This window comes from Salvia splendens, chromosome 17 (assembly GCF_004379255.2).
Source record: "Salvia splendens isolate huo1 chromosome 17, SspV2, whole genome shotgun sequence".
Lineage (NCBI taxonomy): Eukaryota > Viridiplantae > Streptophyta > Magnoliopsida > Lamiales > Lamiaceae > Salvia > Salvia splendens.
In genome coordinates, this window is record NC_056048.1 from 2,283,974 (window position 1) to 2,294,760 (window position 10,787).

A 10,787-nucleotide genomic window follows, 5' to 3' on the forward strand; every position below is an offset into this window, starting at 1 on the left:
TATCATATTTTTCTTATGTGTGTTTCTTTTCATTTCAATCTATCAGAAGATTTCTTAGCGACAACGAACATTTTTATTACTCAAGTATTCATCACATATAATTATTAGTACAATTTATTTCACCTTATCTTTCCATTCTTGCAAAATGAAATTTGAGATTTAGGGTGCATGCATGAATTTGCTATGTGACGTGACGTGTGTTTCTTCTATTGAAAAACACCATGACCATAATTTAGGGCTGAAATTGAGGATCAAATCTCGAGAAGAATGAGATGTATGTTGATAGACAAGCAATGGATTCATGAACCTAGTACTATTACCAATCCACCAAACCAACCATTGTTACTCGTTTATTGTGATTGATCCACTTATCTAAGTATTAATTTTGCTAATTGCTTCTTAAAATATTTGGCAAGCATGCATTTTCCTTAATGTACAATCAATCTCCTAAAGTTAACGCTTCATGTATTATGCAATTAAAGTTATTCTCTTGCATTAACTTCAGAAACTTTACCTTTTTGTATTGATTCGATGCACTGACAAATGGAGGTAAAACTCTATTTATCGGTTCGACAATCCATGTCAGTTCCTCTTTCGACCTCACGACATTTTCATTTCACCCCATCTCTTTCATAGTTTCATTTCTAGTAATTATTTATTTTTGGATTGGAGAACAATATTTCAACAAATCTAAACTGTTGATTTAGGTTTCTTCGTTTCATTTAGGGACGCAAATGGTGTAATTGTTTTAACAATTTTATGAAAATCGTATTTCTAATTCGACTATAACATACTCCCTCCGCCCGCCATTAGGAGTCTCATTTCTTAGCGGCGGGTTTTAAGAAATGTTAAGAGAAGTGGGTGGAAAAAAGTTAGTGGAATATGAGTCTCACTTGTATATATTAGTTTTAAATGAAATGTGAGTGGAATGAGTTAGTGGAAGGTGATACCATATTACCATTTATGGTAAAAGTGAACCGGGACTCCTATTCGCGGACGGACTAAAATGGCAAAATGAGATTCCTATTCACGGACGGGGGGAGTATTTTTTTAGTTCAATCGTATTTGGATTGGTCATCTTCGTTTTTTGTTGCATATAAATTAATCACAATTCACATTTATCCAACATTTTAAAAATAATAATAATAGTTAGTAGTAGTATTTTTATTTTGTTATGGGCTTATGGGCCTTATTTATGGAGAAAATAAAATGCTTCAGCTTTACTAATAGGTAAATTGGGCAGGCCCACAATATCCAGTCCAAAAAAAGAGCGGCGAGTAGTGGTGCGAGTACGATAAACGAAATCCCATTGCCCTAATCAGAAAATCCGTACTCTCAATTCCATCATCGCCCCCAATTCTCATTTCTGCTACGATTTCACTGCTAACTGATCTTCATCAACAGCCGATATCTCTCTCTATCTCTGTATATACACATTTTCTGTGTTTTCACAAATCCTCTGTTTGTCTGTTCCAGCTCGCAGATTACGCGCAGTGTGTGTTTTCTATGTGAAAAAAGCACCAGCTCTCTTTCTATCTCTCACTCTATAATTCATAGTAAAATAAGGAGAATTGATACCTCATACCTCAATGAGACTTGATCTTCATCGTCAATCAATCGAAAAAGCAGCTGATTCCGCTCCAATCACCATCGACTGCGAAGCCAGCAATCGCGAATTCGAGTCCAAAGAGGAGGCGTTCACCTTCTACAAAGAGCACGCACTAGCCGTTGGATTCTCCGCCATCATAAAGGCCAGTCGTCGATCGAGAATCTCCGGCAAATTCATCGATGCGAAGTTCGTCTGCACTCGCTATGGCGCCAAGCCAGAAACTAGTGTGGATCCAGAAATCGCAGGAAATGCCCAATCGAAGAAGAAACGAGGCCGTATCAATCGATCGTGGTCGAAAACGGATTGCAAAGCTTGTATGCACGTGAAGAGGAGGCAGGATGGGAGGTGGATCGTGAGCAATTTCGTGAAGGACCATAATCACGATCTCGTTATCGATGATCCCGGTTTGAGAAATGTGAGGAGGAAGAAGATGTGTGTGAGTTCGGCTCGAGCTCGAGCTGAGAGCTTCTCAGGCGACGCGCAGGTGTTGCTCGAGTATTTCTCGTCTATGCAAGACGAGAATCCCTACTTCTTTTACGCGGTTGATCTGAGCAAAGAGCAGCTTCTGAGGAATGTGTTTTGGGCTGATGCAAAAGGGAGGATTGATTATTTCAATTTCGGAGATGTGGTGTTGTTTGACACAATGTATAAAAGGAATGAGTCTAAGTTGCCATTTGTACCTTTCATTGGGATGAACAATCACTTTGAGTTCTCGCTGCTTGGCTGTGGATTTGTCGCAGACGAGAGCAAATCATCGTACGCGTGGCTGCTTCGCGCCTGGCTGAGATCAGTGCGCGGCCGAGCACCTAAGATCATCCTGACCGATCAGGACATCGTGCTGAAGGAGGCCGTGGCTGAGGTTTTCCCCGCCTCTCGACATTGCTTTGCTCTGTGGCACGTGTTTAGTAAGATCCCGGAGAAGCTAGGTTACGCGATGAGGCAGCACGAGGAGTTTGTGGAGAAGTTTCACAAGTGCATTCTCAAGTCTCAGACTGAGGAACAGTTTGAGAAACGGTGGTGGAAAATGGTCGATAGGTTCGAGCTGAGGAGCGATAAGTGGATTCAGTCGTTGCACGATGATCGCCTGAGATGGGCCCCGGTGTATATGAAAGGCGCGTTTTTGGCAGGGCTGTCGTCTCCGCAGCGTTTGGAGAGCGTGGTTTCTGCTCTAGACAGAAGCTTGCTGCGTAAGACGAGCATCAAGGAGTTTCTGCAACAGTATAAGACGATGTTAGACGAGAGATACGAGGAGGAAGCAAGAGCAGATGTCGACAGTTGGCAGAGGCAGCCGGGATTGAAGTCCCCGTCTCCGTATGGGAAACAGATGGCTCAGATATACACTCATGCCGTGTTCAAGAAGTTCCAAGCCGAGGTCTTGGGGGTGGTCGCTTGTCACCCGAAGGTGGAAGGAAGAGACGAGGATGCAACGACTGCGTTCAAAGTCCATGACTTTGAGGCAAACCAGGTTTATCGTGTAACATGGAACGAAGAGACAGAAGATGCATCGTGTGGGTGCCGGATGTTTGAGTACAACGGATTCCTTTGTAGACATGTGATGATTGTTCTTCAAATTTGCGGTGTGAATAGCATACCGGCTAAATATATCTTGCAGAGGTGGACAAAGAATGCGAAGAATGGAGAGGAAGCGAGTCGAGCTGATGGATTGGAGTCGAGGGATGAACGTTGCAGTGATCTGTACGAGCGCGCGTGTAAACTGGGCGATGTAGCTTCGTGGTGCCAAGAGACATACAGAGTTACCTTTGCTGCAGTAGAAGAGGCTGTTAGAAAGTGTGAAAACATTAACAATTCAGTCGAAAGACTCGAACACGTGTCGCTGTCACGCCCCAGTTTGCCTTCCAATAATGCTCTTCAAGAATCTGGAGGAGTAATTCAGGGCAAGACTAAAACAGAGGAAATCAACTCAGGGAAAGAAAAAGTGAATCTCTCTCTCTATATACGTACTCCATATATTTATATATGTATAACAAACTAACTGCTTATTGTAGGTGCATCTGGAGCAGGAGACAACAACTACTGGGCTGCAATGGGACCAAATGGTATGCTTGCTTGTCTTAGTTTGATTATGTTACAAATAGGTCTGTCTAAGTAAAAACAAGTTATAACTAACTTGTATGTTGCAGGGATATTTGAATTTTCGAGCATCAACGCTCGATTGTTGCTACGGACCACAGCAAACCGAACAAGGGATGGTGTGAAGCCACCAAACACGCCTGTGAATCCCGAGCAGTAGTTCATCTCGTTGGCTTGATAACTATAGGATAGCTAATCTTGAGAGTTCTAACCTATGATGTGCAGCCATTTTTGGGCTAATATTATGTACAGTTGATGAACAAGATAAATTTTTTAATAGAAAGTTCAAATGGCAAACTCTCTCTCTCTCTCAATAAGCTCAACAAATCCTTGGTCCATAAAAGTCGGGAGCTCTTTGATTATCTTAAGCTTCGACGCTACTTCATAGGACTCCATCTTCACCTCAAAAGTTGACTTCTCAGCCTTCTTCTCCCCCTTCCCCGCTGCTGCCTCCGCGTCAGCACTTTGGACTCAGGCCATGATCTCGAACCTCTCCTTCATTGTGAAGCAGAACTTCTCCATCATTATGGTGGAGAGCAGGTTGTACTCAGCGAGTGTTAGTCCGCACACTTGATCCTCGCGGTCGGAGGGCCACGGTGGTCTGTGGGATCATAATCAGCAGGGGGCATTCGTTGGTCGAATTCATCTTCGTTTTCGCCCTGAGACGTTGCTGTTTGAGTGAAATGTCTGTTTGTTGCCCTAATTGCTCTAGCACAAGGAGGCGGCCGTACATACCTCAATTTCGCAATCAAACTCATTCTGCAACTTGATAGCAAAGCCCTCGAGTAAGAAATTCAGATGATTTCTAGGGAAAAAACACGATTAGGAAAGGGGGAAACGATTAGATCAATAGATTAGTAGTATAAAAATATCAACAAAGTTCACTAAATTTGATATGTTTATGTGTTAAAAGTAGTGCTAAACTTTAGGAACCACAAATTGTTGTTATGCTTCGCGGCTGATTTATTTAATTTGTTATTGTTCTCATTTTGTTCTAGATTTTAAGAGTCACTCATCGTGTAGAGTGACTTAGTAGTTAATTTAATTTTAGTTATTTTCCTTTTGTTAGTGGCAGATATGAGAAGAGTGGTAGAAAGTTTTTAGGAATTTGTTAAGTAGTTGCCTATATATATGATGTACTTGGACGTTATCAGTACACACTGATTTCTGCCATCGTTCTTCTTCTTTTTGCTTTCCTATTTTTTGTTATATGGTACCAGAGTCAAGTTGTACTCTTGGGAAAGCTCTTGCCGTCAATACGATGGAAGCCTCAAATGGTGGAAATACTCAGTTCGGGATGGAGAAACTTGTAGGCCATAACAACTACTAGTTCCGGAGGATATGTATGGAGGCATATCTTCAAGGTCAGGATCTGTGGGAGCTGATCGCCGGTGCTGAAACGGAGGTTCCCAGAGATGTCCCTGAAAGTGCCGAATCACGAAGAAAGTGGAAGATCAAGTGCGGTAAAGCACTCTTTGCGTTGAGGACATCAATCAGCAAGGAGTTCATTGATCATGTTCGTGATGTGAGCTCTCCAAAAGAAATTTGGCAAACACTTGAAAGTGTTTGTACCAAGAAAAACACAGCAAGGCTGCAACTTTTGGAGAATGAGTTAGCAATGTTAACTCAAGGAGGTATGTCAGTTTCCGAATACTTTTTACGGATTAAAAGTTGTTGTGCTGAAATATCAGAGATAGACACGAACGAAAAGATCAGCGAAGCACATCTGCGTCTCTATCTTATTCGTGGTCTGAGGAAGGAATATAGGCCCTTCGTTACCTCGATCCAAGGGTGGTCAAATCAGCCTTCAGTAGAGGAGCTAGAGAATCGTCTTTGTAATCAAGAAGTCTTGGCGAAACAAATGGCGAAAAATCTTGATTCTGATGATGTTCTTTTCTCAAAGGGGAAATCAAACTAGAAGAATGCTTGGACTTCAAACAAGGGAAAAGATGAAGAAACGAGTGCAGACAAAGGCAAATCTCCAAGTAAGAAACCTATCACGTATTTTAGGTGTGGAAAACTTGGGCATATTAAGAAGAACTGTCGTGTTAAGCTTACTAAAGCTAATGTTGCCTGCACAAATGATGGAGATGATAAAATTGAATAGGACCAGTGCTTCACCATTGAAGCAATCAAAGAAAAGGCAGGTGATGCCCATGTCAACTACATCAACGACAAGGAGGAATGGATCATCGATTCTTTCATGCAACCGGAAATGACACCTTGTTTTGGAGATGCGTGATCACCATGGAGAGAGAGTTGTTGTCACTGCAGACAACTCAACTCATCCAGTAGCCAAAGAAGGTGACGTGACCATTGACGTTGTCGGAAATCCATCAACCAAAAGTGTCAAGTTGCATGATGTTTACCACGTTCCAGGTTTGAAATGAAATCTAGTTTCGGTCACTCAAATTACAGAATCTGGAAAGTATGTCTTGTTTGGTCCTAATGATGTGAAGGTGCTGGAAAGTATGTCTTGTTTGGTTCTTTGTTTGTTATGTCAGCAGGTGAAGCTTATGTCAAGAAAACTAGTCAAACCGACAATACATCAATCTAGCATGCTCGGTTAGGGCATGTAGGCTATCAACTACTGCAGCAAATGTCGTCTAAAAAGCTGGTCGCTGGTATGCATACTCTGGTGAACGTGCGCGAAAATGTAATTTGTCAAGGTTGTCAATATGGTAAATCACATAGACTCCCTTTTAAAAAGTCTTTGAATAGTAGATCCACGTTGTTCGAGTTTGTTCACACAGATTTGATAGGACCGACTAGAACACCGAGCTGCAGCAGTCATTGCTATGTTATGGTGTTGGTGGATGATCACTCAAGGTTCACTTGGGTGAAATTTTTGAAAGAAAAGAGTGAGGCTCTGTCCAAGTTTATGGAGTTCAGAGATGCTGTTGAAAAGAAGTTCGGGAAGATAAAGTGCCTCCGCAGTGATAATGGTGGAGAATACATGTCAGATGCTCTTTATATATTGCGAAGACAATGGCATTCAACGACAAATGACTTGTCCAGACACTCCTCAGCAGAACGGTGTAGCGGAAAGAAAACTAGTTCATCTCACCTCAGTTTGTCTTTCATGGCTGCATGACAAGAATCTTCCATGAGAACTTTGGGCTGAAGCTGTTCAATGTGCCCGAGGGCTTCGTCTCAACAAAGTTTCCAGCCTATGTGTGTCGTTTGAAGAAGGCGCTATATGGCTTGAAGCAGTCACCTCGAGCTTGGTATGGTAAAGTTGCTCAATACCTTCTCTTTTGTGGTTTCAAAGTATCTACCTCGATTCCAGCTTGTTTGTTAAAATAGAACCACATGTGCATCTCCTAGTATTATTGTATGTTGATGATATGATAATAATGGGAGAAAATGAGTCAGAAATCCTTGATTTGATGGCTGATCTATCTGTTCGTTTTGAGATGAAAAATATGGTAGAGATTGGATGTTTTCTTGGCTTAGAAGTGAAGAGAGCAGATCAAGGATATTTTGTCTCTCAAAGAGGCTATGCAAGGAGTCTCTTGGAGCGCTTCAACATGGGGGAGTTTGATTTATTTGACTATCACAAAGCCCGAGATCTCATACTCTATTGGTGTGGTTGCTCAATTTATGCAAAATCCGAGTTATCATCTAGATGCTGCAAAGAGGATCTTGCGTTATGTGAAAGGAACTCTAAGCTACAGACTTCTATACAAGAATTGTGATAACTTCTTGTTGAGTGGATTTGTTGATGCAAATTGGGCCGGAGATCCAAATGATCGTCGGTCAACTACGGGATACTGTTTTAGTACTGGTTCAGCGGTCATTTCGTGGTGTTCAAAGAAACAAGAAACTTTGGCCTTGTCAAGTAGTGAAGCAGAATATGTTGCAACAACCATGGCTGCACAAGAATGTGTTTGGGTGAAGAGAGTGATCGGAGATATGCTACAGAACGTCGACTATCCTGTGAAGATCAGGTGCGGCAATGAAAGTGCTATAAAGCTCGCTTCAAATCCAGTTTTTCATGCTCGTACGAAGCACATTGAAGTTCGACATCTCGTGAGAAGGTTCTGAATCAAGAAGTCGAGCTAGAGGGAGTCTGCACCAATGATCAAGTGGCTGATATTTTCACTAAGACCTTGGCGAAATCTAAGTTCGAATTTTTCCGTGCTGCCTTAGGTGTCGTTGATCAGAAGTTTGCACTAAGGGGGAGTGTTAAAATTAGTGCTAAACTTTAGGAATCACTAACTGTTGTTATGCTTAGTGACTGATTTATTTAGTTTGTTATTGTTCTTATTTTGTTCTAGATTTTAAGAGTCACTCATCGTGTAGAGTGTAGTCGATTTAATTTCAATTATTTTTCTTTTATTAGTGGCGGATATGGGAAGAGTGGTAGAGAGTTTTTAGGAATTTGTTAAGTAGTTACCTATATATATATGCTATACTTGGAAGTTATCAATACACATTGATTTCTGCCATCGTTCATCTTTTTTGCTTTCCTATTTTTTGTTATATTATGAATCAAAATATCAACATTCCGAAGAAACTATCACTTCAAAATCGGCTCAATTGAGGGGAGGAAAGGGCATTTTCACGCAGTCATATGCCATTTCCAACCTCAAATTCGACGAAATAAGAGTTACAGATAACAGCAAAAGCTTAAAACAAGATCTGATATATTTCACCAAGGTTTAAATGGATAGAATCCGTACCTGAGAGAGAGAGAGCGCTCTGAACAGTGAAAGGGTTTAAGCCGATTGAAGGGTTTTAGGCTATCTGGGATCTATACCAAATAATGTGCCTTAAAATTAATGGTTAATTATAAGTCTGTTTATGATTTGTGCATGAAACCGCCATTGTTATTACCAAATCAAAATTCAATCAATGGAACAACATTGTTTTTCTCAATATCCCAATAACTGGATTTGGAGAAGATGTCTCAAGAGCAAAACAAGACCACGAGCAAAAAGATCATTCCATGACAACTTTTGCCCCAACTGCTTTCATCTTCTCAATAATTTGCTCTGCTTCTTGTTTCGAGACTCCCTTCTTAAGCACAGCCGGTGCCTTCTCGACCAACTCCTTCGCCTCCTTCAGCCCCAAGTCTGTAAAGCTCCGTATTTCCTTAATCACCTTCAGCTTCGAAGCTGCATCAAAAGACTCAATCTTCAGCTCAAAGGCCGTCTTTTCAGGCTTCTTGTCTTCCTTCGCTGCTGCTGCAGACTTAGGTGCTCCTCCGGCAACCCCACCAGCGCCCGGTTTCATGACCCCAACGACTACATCCTCCTTCATCGACAACCTCCTCCTCATGATGAGAGAGAGCTCTGCAGCTTCAGCAAGAGTGAGTCCCGCCATTTCATCAACGAGCCTCCAAACCCTGGCGGAGGGGGGGCTCCGGTGCTCTGTGGGGTCAAAATTCGAAGGGTCGTAATCAGTTGGAAGCCTTCTTTGGTCTATCATCTCTTCTTCTTCTTCGTCGTCGTCATTCTCGGCCTTTGCAACTTGAGCAAAGTGTCGGGTTACGGGAGAGTATATGTGTTTACCCAAAGATCGATTGCATAAATGATGCCTGGCTCTCACAAGAAAACTCATTTCCAACTTTCTAAATTGTAAATTGATTGAATTTCATTCAACTGTTTGTCATTTAGAGTCTGAAAAGGGGGAAATGCCACAAATAAGCAAAGATCTCCAGAAATTAGATGAGCAAAAACATCCAAATGTAGAGCAAATTACAATCGACAAAAGATTTTAATCATAATAAGCTAATCAAAAAGCAAAGAATCACCAAATTCACGGAGATTGGGAGCTAAATAAAATTCCTTTTTATGCAGAAAACACGATAGGATCCAAAACCTCAACCTAAAATGCATATGAATCGGAAAATCCTCCACCTTCAACAGCTAATTTCTGGTAAACACGAAACCAAGGGGCGGGGAATTATTCGAATAATCATATTCCATTTCAATCCAGTGCTACAGCGATGGGAGAAAACGAATTCACGAATTGAGTCAAATCATAAGTCACCCCGGATTGAAACTAATACGGAAATGCTTTCATCAGTCGCTGAATCAAGCAATCGTCGGATAAAAACAGCGCATGAGTAGAGATCGAGGGAAGAGAGATGGAATGCGTACCTTGGCTAGAGAGAGAAAGAGAGAGCCTTAAAGTTGAACCCTAATTGGGGGGTTTTCAGTGTAACTGAAACCTGAAAAACTGAAATTAGAAACAGTACTTTATATTTGTTCTGAAAAAAAGAAATTACATTTATTTAGCACTATAGTATTATTGAATAAAAAATAATGTATTTCAATGAGTTATTCAAAATAATTACGATTATTTCGTATTGGTCATTAAAATTTCAAATTGACATGATAAAAATTGTTTGGTTCATTGGATCTCAATGTCATACATTTGGCTAATTACATGTTTCATACAAAATGTTTTACCTTTTTTTCAATTTAATACAAAAAATATTAAATTTACATATTTTATACAAAAAGTTATATTAGTGTTTTAAATTAATACATTCCGTTAAATATTTTAAACACCGTTAGTTAGTTTATAATTTGTCCAACTTATCATCATAATAAAAGAATAGTTAGAGATTTAATACAATTAATCACTCTAAAAAAATAACAGTCAATATCAATTCTTCCAGCAATTGATCGTGGTTTAAAAAAAAATTGTCTCTCAATATACTCTATAGAACACAATATAAAATAGGTCCATATTTCATCTTTACAAAATGGCTAATTTGAGCTTCAAACAGTCAATAAGTCAATATTTAATTTTTTCAAAAAAGATTCAATATCTTTTTAGTTGTATTCTCCATTGTTACATAAGAAAGCTTCGACAATAAAATGCAATTCGCTAATTTGATGGTGAAGAGTGGTGATTTTTTTTCTATGTGTTTTTCATTTTTGTGAGTAATAAAAATAATTGTGTTTGAAATAATTAATTGTACAAATTTAAAACATTGATGAAACTTTTTGTATGTATGATGTAATTGAAAGTAACGGTGCTAGTAGGGACTTAACGAAATGTATTATTTTGTAACACTAAGTAAACTTTTTGTATGACTTAATATTTTTTTATACTAAATTGAAACAAATGT

At 40.0% G+C, this 10,787-nt stretch overlaps 4 protein-coding genes across 5 annotated transcripts; 3 read left to right on the forward strand and 1 right to left on the reverse strand.

Annotated features, from left to right (window-relative positions):
• Positions 1-1,296: 1,296 nt before the first annotated feature.
• LOC121774967 (protein FAR-RED IMPAIRED RESPONSE 1) lies at positions 1,297-3,998 on the forward strand. Of its 2 annotated transcripts, none has more exons than XM_042171892.1 (3): positions 1,297-3,545; positions 3,631-3,666; positions 3,751-3,998. In XM_042171892.1, exons 1-3 carry the CDS (start codon positions 1,590-1,592, stop codon positions 3,823-3,825), a joined length of 2,067 nt encoding a protein of 688 aa, XP_042027826.1. In that variant the 5' UTR covers positions 1,297-1,589; the 3' UTR covers positions 3,826-3,998. The 2 variants fall into 2 exon arrangements, with proteins under 2 accessions (XP_042027826.1, XP_042027825.1); XM_042171891.1 differs by having other exon boundaries at positions 1,299-3,545; positions 3,616-3,666.
• Positions 3,999-5,934: 1,936 nt separating this feature from the next.
• LOC121775424 lies at positions 5,935-6,794 on the forward strand. Its single transcript, XM_042172507.1, has 2 exons — positions 5,935-6,079; positions 6,454-6,794. The coding sequence occupies exons 1-2, from the start codon at positions 5,935-5,937 to the stop codon at positions 6,792-6,794; spliced, it is 486 nt and encodes a 161-aa protein (XP_042028441.1).
• A 407-nt stretch (positions 6,795-7,201) lies between these two features.
• On the forward strand, positions 7,202-7,747 carry LOC121775426 (secreted RxLR effector protein 161-like). Its single transcript, XM_042172509.1, has one exon. The coding sequence runs from the start codon at positions 7,202-7,204 to the stop codon at positions 7,745-7,747; it is 546 nt and encodes a 181-aa protein (XP_042028443.1).
• A 763-nt stretch (positions 7,748-8,510) lies between these two features.
• LOC121774968 (50S ribosomal protein L7/L12-like) lies at positions 8,511-9,884 on the reverse strand. Its single transcript, XM_042171893.1, has 2 exons — positions 9,808-9,884; positions 8,511-9,324 (listed from the first exon to the last, which is right to left on the reverse strand). The coding sequence occupies exon 2, from the start codon at positions 9,263-9,265 to the stop codon at positions 8,645-8,647; it is 621 nt and encodes a 206-aa protein (XP_042027827.1). The 5' UTR covers positions 9,266-9,324; positions 9,808-9,884; the 3' UTR covers positions 8,511-8,644.
• Between the last annotated feature and the right edge of the window lie 903 nt (positions 9,885-10,787).